The sequence below is a fragment of the Sturnus vulgaris genome, chromosome 2 (assembly GCF_052056855.1).
Source record: "Sturnus vulgaris isolate bStuVul1 chromosome 2, bStuVul1.hap1, whole genome shotgun sequence".
Lineage (NCBI taxonomy): Eukaryota > Metazoa > Chordata > Aves > Passeriformes > Sturnidae > Sturnus > Sturnus vulgaris.
Genome location: NC_142244.1, coordinates 33214412 through 33231010, shown reverse-complemented (window position 1 = coordinate 33231010; position 16599 = coordinate 33214412). Strand labels below are relative to the sequence as shown.

General features: G+C 45.9%; 1 protein-coding gene across 8 annotated transcripts in view; it reads right to left on the bottom strand.

Annotated features, from left to right (window-relative positions):
• The window catches only part of TCAF2 (TRPM8 channel associated factor 2), a 48175-nt gene extending 31884 nt beyond the window's left edge, over nt 1-16291 (bottom strand). For 3 of the 8 annotated variants that reach the window (XR_015801280.1, XR_015801281.1, XR_015801282.1), the window contains exons 1-8: nt 16170-16288; nt 14858-15491; nt 11435-12405; nt 9420-9514; nt 8214-8427; nt 6625-6864; nt 4435-4772; nt 2779-2901 (exon numbers count right to left, since the gene is read on the bottom strand). Coding sequence is in view for 1 of the 8 variants with exons in the window: in XM_088159175.1 (XP_088015301.1) it covers nt 2656-2901; nt 4435-4772; nt 6625-6864; nt 8214-8427; nt 9420-9514; nt 11435-12405; nt 14858-15491; nt 16170-16206 (2775 nt within the window). In the remaining 7 variants the exon portion in view is untranslated. Of the gene's footprint in view, nt 1-1660; nt 2902-4434; nt 4773-6624; nt 6865-8213; nt 8428-9419; nt 9515-11434; nt 12406-14857; nt 15492-16169 lie in introns of those variants that run through there. The other 5 variants (XR_015801284.1, XR_015801283.1, XM_088159175.1 and 2 more) reach the window with 4 other exon arrangements.
• Nucleotides 16292-16599: the final 308 nt, after the last annotated feature.

Genomic DNA, 16599 nt, shown 5'->3' with positions numbered 1-16599 from the left:
GAGATGAAAGAACCTGCCAATCCTACTGAGAAAAGTGCAATACTTGAACAAAGATTAATTGAAAATAATGCTGCAACTTGGCCTTTGGGAGCCTCCTCATCACCCATAACAAATTTCAGTTCCACTGGCCTGGAGAATTGTCTTTAAACAGCAGATTTCTTAAATGACAGACAGCAAAATGCTGCTTACAGCCAATGCTCACCCCTACCATTGCCCTCACTTCCCCACTGATGGAAGCAATCCTATGTGTGCTAACACCAGGGTCTTATTACATAGTAGGCTGCCTGTGTGTCTGTTGCATGCTTTAATTCAAATTTCATAATCTCCTTTTAGGTCTTGCCTAAACCAGCTACCTGTGTTTCCCTTCTGCTGCAATTAGCCTAAATTCCCTCCCACAGGAACAAGATCAACTTGACACAGTACACACGTCATTTGGTGGCCAGCCTCCCTTCACTGGGTTTTACAGTGTCAAATTCAGCAGCAGAATACATTACTTTTGCATACAAGCTCTTGACATTCACAGAAGATTCTTACTCTCTCCAGCAGTCTTCTTGAATATGGTGGAATTGATCTGCTGATTTGAGGATCCATGTGATCCCGTGATAGCACTACTGCCTTGCATATTTCCCTTACAATTATCCACCACAGATACAGACAAAATTTCCTAGTTATTATACTTGCCATGAGATATCTGGGCATCTGTCACCATCCTTTCTGGCCTTGGAAAAGCTGCTGGGATGACTGCTGGCCTGGCAATTGCATTCATCATCTTGATGCAGATGGGAAGCAGGCTCTGGGTTGCCCATGTGATGTACATCAGCAGCTGGTACTGTCAGGATGACGTTCTAGGGGCCAGCTCAGCCCAGGGGGCCGGTACTGACAGATGGTTCAGCACCAGGCAGAGAGGTCAGCTCCCCCTAATCCAGCACTCAGGTGAAAAAAGGCAGTAAATTTTAAAAGAACTTTTAAATGTGAAGAAAGATGAGAATCACCACGGGTAAACCCCTCTGCATGGCCTCAGAAAAAATAAATTAACCTGGATGTAACTGTGTTTTACTGAATCACAGGGAGCTCCTGGGATGCTGGCAAGGGCTCCAGTCATCTTTGGTGACCCCACGTCTGATGCTGCTGCAGGTTGATGATATTCAGTTTTTAATATCAAGCCACTTTAAAGGTGTCTCAGACATCCTTATACTGAGAACATGGAAGGAGATTGATTCCTAAGTGAAGGTCTTATCAATATACTTTCTGGGCTAAGAAATGCAAAGCTTAATGCAAAGACTTCCCTGGGACATTATATATTTTGACATTTTCTTCACACATGACCACAAAAAGAAATCAGGAAAATGTGGGTAAGCTATAAATGCAGAAATGCCTCTTTACTCCCCTGCTACAGTTAGGTTTTGGGACCACTTACCCAGCCTGAAGAATGGAAGCTGCACAGTCTCTTTAATTGTGACTGATATTTGGCCTAATGTGCTCTCCTTTGGCACTATGATATATATGAGGTCACACCACAGACTAGAGACCTTCCATGGTGTGTTTTTCAATCCTGAATAACATTACCACCAAGGCCACTTCTATTTAGGTGATTTCTATTTAGGCCTTTTTTTACTGGGCATGGAGACATGAAAATAGAACCACATACACAACCTGTGAATCTATAGTGGGTTTTTTTTATTTATTACTGATACATAAGGAATAGGCTGGGACTAGTGAGCTCTTAGGCTAAGCATTAACATGCTTGCCAGAACCCATAATAGCTGAGCAATTATGAAAGAGCTGGGAGTAACACGAACTTTTGTTGCACCTTGAAAGGGCTGGTCCTCTGTCTTGATGAACTGTTGTCTTCTTTCCCTCTGCTCCCTCAGGCTGTCAGGTTAATGCCTGTATTTTAACCTTTGATGAGTCCATGAGTTAAATCATTACTGACTACAATCGAGTTACCTCCCTGTTTTCACTTTCTCATTTTCATTGGCATGTATCTTTGTATCTTGCTCCTGGGCTATGGTTGAAGGACTACAACTTACAATTGACTTGTTCACATAAAGATGGGTGTTGGGCCACAGAGCCATAGAATGTAGGCAGAAATCTACAGCATTTCAGAATCAACTACGCATTACATAGTCTGTATATAAGCATTATAAGGCCACTTTCACAACAGGTGTGGAAGTTCTGCATTATTAGAGGAAGTAAAAATTAGGGATTTTAGAGTAACAAAAATAATTGTGAAAATCTCATGTTACTGAGGTTAAGAATAACTTCAGAATACAACGTTGTGGAGATTACTATTTGCTCTAAAGATCTCTATTCCCATGGTAAAGTCCTTGAAACTAGTCCAGAGACTGCTCCACCCAGAAAATTTCCAATTCATCAGAGAAAGGTTCTGTAGGAACTAAGTATCTCAGACTTACATTCTTCCTGAGGTCAAGAACCTGGAATAAAGCTCATTGATTATTTAACCCTTCAGAAGACATCTTAGGTGGTTGCTGATCTGCTGATCCCTGTTGAATCTCTGCTGGGGCTGGCTTCTTGTTGGCAAGAAGCTGAAGAATCCAGCATGAATCCAAGCATATAGTGAGCTATCATGTAGCAGACAAGGAGAAAAAGATAGGTCCTAGCTATTATGAGAACCAAGATTAAGGCAGTTTTCCTTTATGGTCTACAGGATCTCATTGGATCCTGTTCCCAGCTGGGTAGAGAGGACAGTTCCACAGACAGCTCTTTCTTGATAGGCCATCCCCAGGCTGTAAAGAATGGAGCCAGATTCTTATTCACCTGATGAGAAAACTTCTGTGCCCACAAATTCATCTTAGAAGTGTTGTCTTTTGGGATCCTGGACATTTTCTGGTAGTCAGAGAAGAGGTGGGTGAAGGGGTCCCAACCAAACCCTTCCTGCAACTGATGAAAAAAAATACAGTGTGCAAACAATTAAGTTATCATTTCACTGGCATTATTCCTGTGTTACACACAATAGAAAATTCCATGGGTCGTGGGTCTCTGCAGTTTCTTTTAGGATGAATGTAAATTTAGATGAAAGCATCCAACTTTCAGGCTTCAGAGCATAACTAGCAGCACTAAAGTACAGAAAAATACCTCCCCATTGCACATTTGATCTCCCAAAACAGACAGGGATCAAAGATGTATTGTGAGTAGCCAGAAGTGTCAGCAACCTATTACATAAGCTGCTGCTTATGTAAAACAGTATCAGAGGGGACACTGACAGAATAGCTAGAAAGAAGGAGCACAGGAGAACAAGGCGTATTGAGAAAATGGGAAGGAGAGATTATGAACAGGGCATGCTTTGCCTAAGAATAAGAACAAGACTGCTGCTGCAGAATTACAGCTGTTCTTTCATGCCACATTTATTCCAGCAGTCCTGTTAGTAACCAGACAGAAGATGAGACATCACAGCCTACAAGCACGGGTGAGGCAGTGAGGCAGTGGTCAAACTGGTAAGGTATTGTGGAAAAAATTCTCCTCTTAAAACTGTTCCACTCTGTATAAATATTTTGTTACTCGTTGCACCAAAAAAACCCAGAGGTCTTCAGCTTGACGATTCAATTGCTTCTCTGGGATGTGGAAAAGTTAGGATCAATACTCCTCCAGTAAATATTCTTTTTCCTCATATAAAGTGTGAGAGCTCTCAGACAAGGGAGGCTGAGTGATACTCACCTCACAACAGTCAGTAGCTTAAGCCATCATAATGGACATCTGCTTTGTAGTCCCCAGTTAAAATCAGCCTGAGTGCTCTCTCCATTAGGCTAATAGTTTCTAAGAGGATTAAAGGAAAGGTGGAAATCTATCTTGCATGCTTCCTGAGAGAATGCACTTTAATCTAGGACAGGGTTCATGTTTTAGAGTCTCAACAACAGTGAGGGATCCAGTTCTGTGTGAAGGATGATAGGCTGAGCCCATCCTCTTGCTGCTTGATGGACACTGGCTCCACTCAGTGCACTGCATATGAACACCCTCCTCTCTGTAAGTTTTCTAAAAGGCCATGTAACTCACCAGGAGACTGTTCAAAGCTTGACCCTTCCAGACATTTTACAGTGCCAAGGTTTTTTTGACAACTAGACCACTGTCCCACAGGAAATCTGCTGTGGATTAAAGAGTTGTGCCCAAATTTGATGCTCCTTTTCCCATGTTGTATAACAAGCAGCAGTTCCTGTTTCTCTTCCAGGAGAAAGATCAGTACATTGCACTGAGCTATCTCCCTGAGTGGCTAAGCCCAAGTCTGGCAAAGGAAGGTTTTCAGGACACACCAACTTTAGGCACTCTGCCTGTTTACCTCTCAGGTGCTTCCTGGGCCCAACATAAACCATGACAGTAATCAAACACTTAGGAGGCTTCACAGCTACAGTCACAGGCTGCAGACATCTGTCTGACAGGCTTCAGTGACTGCACTAACACACGCACACTTTCCCCTCTTACCTGCAGGTATGTCTCCAGAGCAGTCCACACATTCCAGTCCTTTAGTTGAGCACCTTTCTTCAGATAGTCTTTCATCCTTTCCTTCCGGCACTGTGGACTGAGTGCCTGATGGGCCTTATGCCTGGGAATGCCCAGCACCTCCTCATGAACATAGACAGACCAGAGGTTGCATGTGGCCTCTGTGGTGTGAGGGGGAAACTCCCATGCCTGCTGCTGTTGATTGTGTCCCAGCTCGTGGATGGGACCCCAAAGACCAGTAGTTTGCATGTGCTGCACGTCTACCATCTCCTTCACTGAATCCAAGTGGCCCATGATGGGGTAGCCAGAATGCATCCAGCCTGCAGGAGAAGCAGGTAACAACACACATCATTCAGTGCTCATCTCAGTGCTTCTTAGAGGTAAATGATTAGTGTAGTTTTTTCGTTTCTCTGGTGCCTTTCCTCCATCTCACAAATAACACTTTTCCATTACCATGAACAGCCAACTTTCCCAAGTGTAATGTAAGGAAATATATCAAGTTTCACCCTAACAGATAGTCAGCCTTATAACAGTCTAACAAGTAAAGGTAGGACTGGACCATCAATTAAGTGCAGTTTTGCCTGCTTTCCCTTTTTATTTGTAAATGTAAACTCATTGCTGGATTGAGGCTTAGGTTTTAGGATGAGGAGAAAAGCCTGACCTTTGCCCAGAACACGCCTGAACTCCCACAGGCTGGGCACAGTCGTCACCAGTGCAACCATGCAATAATGTAATTCAGCACCATGGCACTCCTTGAGTGCTCCTGTGCAGAGTGTGGATACTGCAGGCCTGCACTCCAGTGGTCACTGGTTTGGATGAGACACACAGAAAACTCAGTTTGCCATGTTTAAGGGCTACAAAGCCTGGCATACTTAAGCCTGTTCTTAACCTTGCAGGATAGCTATTCCATAAAAACTTTCCAGCAGATTGCTAGGCAAGAAACATGCACTGCAAGGGATTTTACTTATGCCTCTTTGGTGTCTTCTTCCCTAACTGGTCCTCCTTGAAGATTCCCAAAACTTCATGCAAGAGCAATGCCCGCAGAGCCAAATACCTGTTGTAGCAGGGGATAAGCAGGCCTTTACACAGAGGGAGCCTGGTGAATGAACAGGATTGGAAATTCCCCTTCCTGCAGGAACTAGTGAACTTGAATGTGAATGGTCTGAAACTAGTTTCTGCAGGAACCAGTGAAGATCTTGAGCTTCCTCGTTTTTTAATAAGAGAGATATATGCAATTAACAATCACTAACACCCAAAAAGTTCAGATCCAGAAATGTTAGTGAAACCATTTAGTCCATCCAAGGCAAAAGAAATTTTATGTCGGTAGACAATGATATTTTTAACTGCCATTTGCTCAGCATAGCAGAACCAAACACTCCCAAGATGTGCCACAAATTCTTTCCATGTAGCTTAGCAAAAGTTAAGGGCACTAGGGTTCATGCCAAGCCCTTGTCTCATTGTTGGATGATGAATTCAACCAGTTTATTTCGAAAAATAACTGAGCAAAATTTTTATTGCAAAGTTCCATGCTTGCTATATAATTTGATTCTTCATCAAAGGCATTCAGTTCATAACTGGAAAAGCTGGAGTGAGGGAATATCAGCTGCAAAAATACACACTCCTGAGCTTTGACAGTAATACTGGATCTGCTTCCACACTGTACACATCTTTTTGGGCTAAGCTTTGCCCACAGTAACCTTTGTGGAGTCCACCTCCAGCAAGTAGGCACACAGAGGTTTAAAAGTTGTCACTGAACACGAGAACAGTCCTGTGGCTGTGCCAGAGAGAAAATAGAAATCAGGTCAGTACTTCACAACTGTACTGGCTCTGCAGTGCATTTAGGAGGGAGAATGAGTAACTACATGTGAGCTAAAGACACTGCAGTCAGCAGTTCTGCATCTTAACACACCCTGACAGGAGAACAGCTGAGGAGACAACACCAGTTTTGAGAGCAGGGAGGCATCTGGAAAGATCAGGATGTTTTTCAAGCCCTGCCTTACCACATTTCCACACGGATGGAGCGGCTCACAATTATGCAAGGGCCACAGTTATTTAACACCTCACATATGTTCCCAGTCTGGTTTTAGCAAAATAACCTTGAAGGAACAGACACTGCTGCTAGAGGTCACTTGCCTCTTAGCCCCAGAGAAGGCCATATGGCAATGTACCTACCACATGAGATCTGGACATCTGTTACAATCCTCTCTGGCCTTGGGAATTTTGCTGGTATGGCTGCCAGCTTGCTTATCGCCACCATGATCTCGTTCCACAGGGTCAGCAGTGGCTGTGGGTTCTCCATGTGGCGGATGCTGTCGGAAGGCACCGTCAGGATGAGATTCTCTACAGCCAACTCTGCCCAGGGAGCAGGGTAGTGCCGGATACAGGCCTCCCACTGCCTTTCACAGGTCTCCCCTGCAGCAGCAACACAGAAAATCAGTTAAACACAATTCTGACTTTTGAGCATGCTCACAGAGGTCAAGCTCAGAGAAAGAGACCAGGTCATGAAAATGTCTTGGAAAACAGTATGTGATATTTGCATGACTGTGGGTGGTGGCTGTTAAATAGCCAGTCCTCAATCTGTTATTGGGAAGCCTCCTCGGGCTCTTTAATAGATAGAAAACAGAAAAGGACTGGCATATAACAGAGTAGCATAGCAGGAACTGATCCCTGTTTCATATCAGAGAACAAGAAGCATCAAGTTTCTCCAGTGTCCCATTTCCTTTTGTCCAGCAGAGTTGCTGTTCCACATAACAACGCTGGTTCTGTTCAGTTTGACAGAGAGAGAGAAAGAAAAGAGAGAAGAGAAGAGAAGAGAAGAGAAGAGAAGAGAAGAGAAGAGAAGAGAAGAGAAGAGAAGAGAAGAGAAGAGAAGAGAAGAGAAGAGAAGAGAAGAGAAGAGAAGAGAAGAGAAGAGAAGAGAAGAGAAGAGAAGAGAAGAGAAGAGAAGAGAAGAGAAGAGAAGAGAAGAGAAGAGAAGACTGCTGGAAACATGGGAAATTCAGCAGAGACGTCTTGTAGGATCTAGAGATGGCCATATGAGGGCACAGTAAAGCAGGCAGAGCACAGAGCATGCTTTGCCATGGCAGAGATCAGTTTCCCTCTTCCCTGCACAGCAGTTTCCATCGGAAATAATAACAGCTCCATACTCCAAGAAATGTTGATGTGGACAAACCCCACCCATTTTGTGAAAGCTCTTTCACCTACTCCCAGCCACGCAGCAAGCTCAGAGTGACTAAGTGACTTTCCCAGAAACAGAGAAACCTCTTTGAGCAAGTTGTTTCAGTTTTCCACCATCCTCATTGTAAAAATCTTCTTCCTTATACATAGTCTGAATTGATCCTCTTTTAATTTAAAACCATTTCCCCTTGTCCTACTGCAACAGGTCCTGCTAAAGGGTTTGTCTCCATGCTTCTTGGATGGACCTGCCCTTGATGAAGCTGTGCTGGTTGTTCCAAATCACCTCCCTGTCCTCCATGTGCCTTAGCATAGCATCTAGGAGGGTTTGTTCCATGATCTTCCCAGGCACAGAGCTGAGACTGACAGGTTGGTGATTCCTGGAGGCCTCCCTTCCACCCTTCTGAAAAATTGGTAGAAAAATGGGAATCCCAGAGGACAACCTAGTAAGGGAAATAAATCTGGGTATTCCTAAATCCAAGCATTTCTAAGACCCTCCTAAGCACAGGACCATCTTTCCTTTCAGTCACTGGGACAACATCTGTGAGCAGCCCTCAGGCAAAAAACACCAAGGTAAACAAACCTACCAAGCTTGAAGAAAGGAGCTCGGACTGCCCCTTCCACCGTGATGGGTACATTCCCCAGGACACTCTTTGCTGGTACTATGATGTAAATGAGGCCACCCCAGAGGCAGGAGATGGATTGTTTCTGGCAGGCAACATCACAGGTGCGTATTACCACTGGTGCCCGTTTCAGCTCCTTGGCTTTAGAGAGGTCATCCGTGTGACACCCAACCTGTACCTGGCAAGCAGAAGTGTAGGAACAGCTGGTCAAAGGTGTGCCAGTGTGACCTAGCAGACTGGTCTCACTGAGCTCTCCACTGCAGCACTGACCCTGCAGAGCATGCACACAGAAGCAGCCTTCTGATTCCAGCCTACTTCAAGTTTTCAGCCTGTGGTGACCAGAGGCAGTAAATACAGTTAAAAAAAAAGGTAAAGTTCATGCTGTTCCTATCTCAGTCTTACAGATCTACTCCCACTATTCCTGGCTCAGCTGAATCCTTCACCAGCAGGTCAGAGTACTGCAGTGACTTCCTCCACTGCATTGCACTTACATTGACCATTCCTCCACCCTTCCCCAGAATCAGAGTCACTTCCTATAACATGATTTGGAGAGATGTCACCATGACTGACTTCTTTTATTGTGCCTCTTCCTTTGAGCTCTTGTAATAAAACAGACACCATGTGGCTGCAGGATCAGACAGAAGCACCTGAGTTAACTTTGCATTTCAGCTGCAGGGAGGTCACTGCAAAAAATATCCAAGCAGGCAAGCATTTGCCTGTGTTGTATTTTGCAGAGAACAGCATCCCAAGTAACAGTGCCTATCTCATCTGGATACATCTACATGAGCAGGAGTGACAGCACTGTCAAAGGAATTTATGAGAGATCTGGGGAGAAGGAATCAAGTTTGGTTCATAGAAGGGCCCACGTACTTACCTTGGACCTGAAAATCACGTTGATCAGGTTTTTAGCACCATAACAACACCGTAACAAACAGCCCTCAAGCAGCAGTCACACTCAATTACCCCACCAGCACACAGAATGGGAGGAATGCAAAAGAAAAGCAGGAGACACAAGGTGAAGAAATTATGACAAAGCATTTAAAGTGCCACAGGGTGGCAGCAGTAGGAAAGGGCGGGAAAGGTAGGAAAAGCCATTCAGGAGAAAACCCTTCCCCGGGCTATTCTTTGAGCGCTCACCCGACAAATGTAAGCCAAGCAGAGAGAGTTTACCTGCAGACCAGCACCGACCACCAGGCAAGGGCACGTTATTACTGCTGTGTGCCCTTCGGGGAGGTAGAGCCCTGTGCTCCTCCAGGCTGTCTCTCCTAAAACAGAAGAGAACACAGTCCTGAAAAGTCAAGCACTTCTTTGTCCATACCATTACAGATCCTGGAGATTTCAAGTTGCAATAAGAGAATAATCTTCCATCCTTTCCTTTTCTTTTGCTCTACACTCACAGAACTATCTCGCATTTACTCAACTTCTCAGAAATACCTGTCAGTTTCAAAGAAATGAGCAAAATCATCACACCGTTTGCAAGCAAGCCCATCCAGATTTACACCTCTGGAAACGTGAAACTTAAATGTACTTAATAGTATCTTCTAAAAATGAGAAGAAAAAAAAAAAAAGAAAAGAAGCCAAAACCCCAACACCTCCTACACCCAGACGCTCTTATCCTAAAGATCTCCTCATAAGAGGTGCCAGCCATGGTGTGATTACACGATTGAAGTTGTAATGGTCATAAAACATTTCCCAAATAACAGACTGACAGTGGCATTGCGTTTTTCCTTAGTGACTGGTCCAGCACAAACTGGAGCCACAAACTGTAGAGCCCACAAGAATTGTCATTTCTAGCTGACTGAAGTGATGAGAAAGCCTCAAAAGACCATTCTGTGTTAGGTGTACCTGTAAGAAGGATACCACTACAATTCTGCATCTTTCTAGACAGTCTTCCCATGGAAATGCAAGTCTCCTCAGCATAAATCTCTTTAAACACTTGCAATTTACAGTGCAAAACTGACCCATCTCTATTGCAATGGTCAGGCAGATTCCACTCCCTAGTTCTGACATAAAGTTTACTTAGGCATATTTCAATCCAAACACCAGAAGTCCTGAAAAGAGCTGAACTGTCATTAACACTCAATTTACAACCTTTCCTGTCATCCAAGAAGGCAGAACCAGTTTTGTCAAGCAAAACCTAATCCAAGGGAAAATGCAAATTAGATTATATCAGTGTGTTACCAGCTCATCTCAGTTTTGCAGAATTTGCACCAAAAGCAGTTTTGAAACGGGTCTCAGGGTTTGCCAGCTTTTTTTTCTTTTTCATTTCTGTGAAATGACACAAATTTTGAATATTTGCTTTTGTCCTGACTCATTAGTGTTAAAACCAGTGAGAAGCTATTTTATAACTTTTCTCTCTGCATAGCCACTGTACTCAGACATTGCCATTCCAGAACAGCCTCCTTTATTCACTAGAACAATTTGGAATCAACTCCTCTAAATCATATTCTAATATCAAAAAAATCTCTCCAGGGGATAAAAGTTACTAGTGGAACTTAACTCAGAGTTTAAACATATCAGTTGTGAGCAGAAATCTCAGCAAGCTGGTACAGACACAAGGCCTAAGCTTAGACAAATCATTCACGGTGTAATTACTCAATACTTTGACTTCAGTGATGCTGTCAGCTCAAGAAGTTCCCACCATAATTCCAGCCTCTTGTTTTCATCCCCAAAACCAGATCTTCCCTCCAGCGTGCTGACACACCGAGCTGTGGGACTGTGCTATACCTCAGGCTTAAATTACCTAGATTACAAATAAACCTTCTGTTTCTAACTCCCATCTCTTTGCAGGATGGCTCCATAGACGGCTGTATCAGCACAACTATGGGAACAGCAATCTGCAGTGCAGAGTTCAGGGTTTCTCAGAGAAGCTTTCTTCTCAAAATCATTGTGCCATGCAAGTGTCCTGTGGTACCACTCATTGGGGGTTCTTCTCCTGACAGTGCCTGTGCACCAATACGGAGGAAACAAGACTTCTATGGGGTGTTTCAGGTGCTGAGATCACAGCTGGCCACAAAAAGGAGCCTGTCTGCCACTGCACTGAGCTCAGTCTCCTCTGAAGCCCATGGTGAAACTGCACATCTGTGTCCATGTTCAGGCATACACAGACACAGGCACACTGAGGGCAGGCACCCCACTGATCCCAGCAACAGGATGCCTTCAGAGGCACAGAGATAGCTCCTCACCTGGGTTTGTGCCATCGATTTCCACAGTGACAGGAGGGGCACAGACCCCAGCAGGCGATTTCTGCACCAGGGCTGTGCTGTCCGTCATGGTTAGGGACAGCTCGGTGGCCATGCAGAGAAGCACGGCCTCTTTGGAGTTGCTCTTGACCGGGCAGTGCCTGCTGACCTGCGGGATCCCAGTCCTCTTGAGAACTTTGGTCAGGATGCGGTGGAGCGAGGCGTACGCCGGGCAGTCGTGGGCTGGGATGTGCAGGAAGGCAGCGCAGTCCTGTGCCAGCGGGTGCAGCCAGCCCTTCAGGGGCTCCGTGGGCTCCTGATGCTCCTGCAGCTGGGTGCTGAAGAGCAGGAGAGCCCTGCGGAAGTGGTAGTGCTCCCCCGGCCCCACGGGCGCGTACTTGGCTGCCCGGCCTCTCTGCCCCAGGATGCTCAGCCCAAAGCGGTTCAGGATCCTGTTGCCAGGATATTTTGCCACAGCAGCTTTGCCACAGTTCTGGGAAGCCCAGTACCAAGCCTGGCCCCCCACCAGCAGGCCACCTCCCTCGGCCACAAAAGCGTGGATCCTCTCAGCATCCCCGTCGCCGTAAGAAGTGCAGCAGTACACGCTGATGTCACCCGCCAGCTGTGACAGCTGTGACTTCACTTCTGCCTGAGATAGGAGGCTGCACAGCTTCTTCAGTTTGGGATCCACCGCCACCAGCCCCTTCCTCCCAGCATCCAGCCAGGACACAGCGTTGAGCAGGAATCTGGCCAGCTTTGGGGAGGACAGCTGGCTCTCATGGGTCGCCACCACCACGCGGCCACGGCCGTAGCGAGCGGCAGCCAAGAAGCAGCGCTGGGAGCGGTCCAGGCACAGCGGGAAGGACAGGGCTCCGTGCACCAGCAAGGTGGAGGGGATGCCCCCCGTCACCAAATCCAGCTCCGACACCCCGTGCAGGAGAAACTCAGCATCAAGGCTCAGGTTGGCCTGGTGCCTGCGGAGCCAAGAGAGGTCCAGGTTAGCTCCCAAGCCCAGAATCCTTGGCACAACATGACTGGTGTCACAGCTGAAACTTAAGGAGTTCTTTTCCTGATTTCACAGAATATTCTGAGTTGGAAGGATCACTGAGTCCAACTCTTAAGCAGGTGGTCCATACAGGGATCAAACCCACCTCCTCGACACTATTAGCAGCACCACGCCCCAATCAACTGAGCTATTCTCAGTGTCCATCCCTGCCTCTTCCTTCTCCTTCATCCCAGGACATCATGCTGTCAGTTCTTCCATCAAATAAAAAGAAATCCATCAATGCCTTATTTTTCTCCTTTTAAAGCCTCAGCTGTTACAGCCAAGCAAATCTCTAGGAATCTCAGCCCTTATTTAGAAAATGGAATGTATAGGTCAAAAAGAAGCTTCTAGACCTCCATCTTTGAAGAGCCACTTGAAAATCTAAATACATTGCAGAAACTCAAAAATCAGACCCTTCACAGTTTTTTTAAACTGCAGATTTAAACTGCACATAATGTGGGAATTGGTATATCTCCTTTAAGAGAAACTTTCTCTATTTGCCCTACCCAAGCCTTTATGAACTAGGCGAGCCCAGAAGATTTCTGTGCCTTTTCCCAAGCTCTGCCACGGTTGAGAACTGAAGAAAGGAGAGCTAGGATAGATGGGCTACACGGACAGGAAGACACACAGCTAGACAAATAGTGAGTGACTGGAAGTTGAATTAGAGCTTTAACACATACACCTCACGCTACCTCACATTGTTGGTCTCCACAATAAAAAGAGATCAGGCTGCACAAGGCTCTCTTATCTCTGCTATTTCCATATAACTCCTATATGTCACTGTGGAGAAAGGCATGCTGAATTACTCTCGTTTGCTTTGTGAACACTTTGCCCTGGTTCTGCCAAACAGTTTTCCCCCAACACCTGTGAAGGATCTGTTGCTTCGTGGCCATTGCTGCCAACTCAGCGAGAATAAACGATGCTGCCCTTCTTCATGCCCGTAGGACAGGAATTAAATCTGCAGCTCTTCTTTGGTTATTGCTTTACTGAGACCCTTTGTCACACAAAGCATGTGCCCAGGCATATGGCAGAGCCTCTGTCTCAGACTGAAGCCTGATTGCACACAGATCTGGCAGGAAGACCCACAGGTACAGAGCTGTTGTGTTACACAAAAAATGGAGATCTAAATTTCTTTGTGGCTCTGGATTCAAACAAAATCCCCACAAAAACAACCCAAACAAGGTGTAATTCACCCTTAGTTACCATTTGAAGTCTTGTTAATTGTGATGTAATTTTTTTCTTCTGAATTCCCCACCCCTTTCCCTCTTCCATGCCCTGTGCACGAAGCAATGGGAACATGCCTGTGCAGTGCAGGTGGCAACAAGAAGCAACCAGCAAAATTTTAATTAAGCAACCTGATTTGTTAGCTGTGCCCTAAGCATTTCACTGATTTAAACAGCAGAGCTGTCTACTACCTTTACTGAAAAACAAGAAAAAGTATCAAAGTCTATTAATTGTTTGAAAATATTAGAAATTTAGCATTCTATATCCACAAGCAAAAGGCTGTGAAGGAAAGATTTGCAGGGAGTTTTACATTAATTGCTGTGGTTATCACTACGGTGAAATGAAGTGGCCACACAGAGGAAGTGCAGCACTAATGCTCCTTGGAGAACCTGCTGTGCCTTATGTAACTTAGCAGAAAGTGGCAGGAGAAAGAGCCTGGCATAGCCACTGGCAAGGGAAAGAAGACAGCAGGGCAACATCCAGGACTCCAATACCTGGTCAGTTGTGCAATATGAGTCATAGCAGCCCTGAGTTTTACACCTGATAATTCAGAACCCAAAGAGCCAGGCTGGAATCCCAAACAAACTGGGAGCACTGAGATTTCTTGTCCACAGCCTGTGTCAGAAGCTGAGCAGGGAGGAGGCACCCAGCCTCAGCTCTGGCCAGCTCCAGAGGCTTACCAGCAGAAGTGAATTCCTGCAAGGAACAGGCTAAACAGGTTTAGCAGCTGTCAGCCAGAGAGCTGGCCTGCTGCTTCACCTCCAGCCTGGTTTTCAGCTGTGGGAAAGTTGCCCTGAAAATAGAGATGTGTGGGGAGAGGGAGAGGAGTTCTTCCTCCTGTCCCTGTTTTGCTGCATTTCACTCAGGTACACTTCATCAGGCAGGCTGCTCTAAAAGATGGCTCCTCGCATTTCCTTCTCTTAGAATGGATTCCCTGGGCCTGGTCCTGCTGCCCTGGAAACAGTTGAAAACAACATTCTTTCCAATTGCAAAGAATGGGAAGATCCCCTTTAAACTGGAAGGCAACAATTCCATCCTGGTTATTAAAGAACCAGCATTCACCATCACCCTCACCTCTCACCTCCCAAATCTTCTACAAACAACTCACCCACATGACCTGGCTGGTGGTTTAAAGAGAGGGCAATTCAGGTACTCACGGGACAACTAATGGGATCTTGGGAATCTTCTTGGCGACTTTGAAGACGCCTTTTTCCACGGCGTTTCCTGTGAAGTACACTCCAGCCACGCTGGTCACCTGGTTCCCAGGGAATTCAAACAGCACCTTCTCCTTGCCATGTTGACTCGCCCAGTACCAGGCTTGGCCTCCAACAAGCAGCCCTCCACCCGCTTTGACAAAGTCCACGATGCCTTTGGCCTGGGAGCTGTCATAGGCATCCATACAGAACACCCCCATGGATGGGCTGGGCTCTGCCCCCACCTGCACTCGGGTGCCAGCCCCGAGCAGCACCTGGGACAGGGAATCCAACCGAGGATGAACCCCAACCAGGGCATCTGGGCAAGGCTTGAGCCACTCCAAGGCATTTCGGAGGAACTGGGAGAACTTGGGGCTCTTCAGGATTCCTTCATGGGAAACGACCACCATCCGGCCCTTCCCATACTGTGAAACAGCAATCAGGACCTGCTTCTTGGCACTCAGGAGCACAGGGTAGGCGTCCTCTCCAACAAGGAGCAGCTCACAGGGAACAAAACCTCCAGTGAAGTCCCATGGCCCGACACCATTCACTAACAGCTCGTAGGTGGCACAGGGTTTCATCTCCAGGACACTCCTGTCTGGTGGAGAGAAGCAGAAACCTCCATTACAGTAAAGTTCAGCAATAAGGAATAACTGTAACAACCCCGTGGAGCCATTTGTTTTTTTTGTCTAGTAGGAATGCCAAACAAAGAGGAGTCAATTTGTGGATACAACCTTTTCGGGGATTTGGTTTGTTGTTTGTTTGTTTGCTTGTTTAACTTTATTATCACACTATTTACACATTTAAATAGAAGTGACAAGTATACCATGATTATGGAGACAAAGTGACTGTTTCAACAAATTCTGCTGTGCACCATGGAGGAAAACAGGGAAGTAAAGGTATTCACTTTCCCATTAATCATTTTCTTGAAGAGGAAGAGTTCCAGAGGCTCCAGGATGTCTACTAGGAACTTGTATAGTAGAGGTGGTTTATACAGGAACAGCCAGAAAATGAAAAGACTTTTCTACCTCCATTTAGGCACTACAAGCCCATGCTTAGTATTCGGAGTCAGCAAAAATGATGGAGATGACCAGCTTCCCTGCAATACCTGTCAGTTTAAAGCACACAGTACCCAGAAGAGCATGTCTGGGCACAGGAGATTTATGCCCCAGTTCCCTGATCCAAACTGTTTTACAATCTCAATAAAATAGTTTCCCTTTCTCACAGCTTTGTTTCACCTGTTTTCCCACCTGTGAAGTAAGGAGAGTGTACTGACCTTGATTGCCAAGCCCTTTGAGGTCTGTGAGTGACATGCTCTGTTAGGGCTCCCTTGGTTTGAAAGTTTGGCTCAGCTTTTCCCTGAAGCTCTCTTCTGCTGAGCTGGGGCAGCTGTGGCTGTGCAAACAGGAAGGCTTTGAGGTATGAGAGTATGATCCAGTCCCACCCAGATTGTGTCACTCAGGATTCAGAAGAGTGACTTTGAGCACAGCACCTACGGCAAGGGAAGGAGCTGCTCTGAAGGGGCGTGGACCTTTCCCTGGCAGCATCTCATGCCAACACCAGGCTTCACACACACTTCATATTTGGCTACCCTGAAAGCAAACCTTTGTCATCCAAACACAGGAGAATGGTCAGTCCTGGAAAAGCTGCATCCTTGGTCTGGATTTGTCACAAGCCCCAGGGTGCTTAGAAACAGCAACCTGACC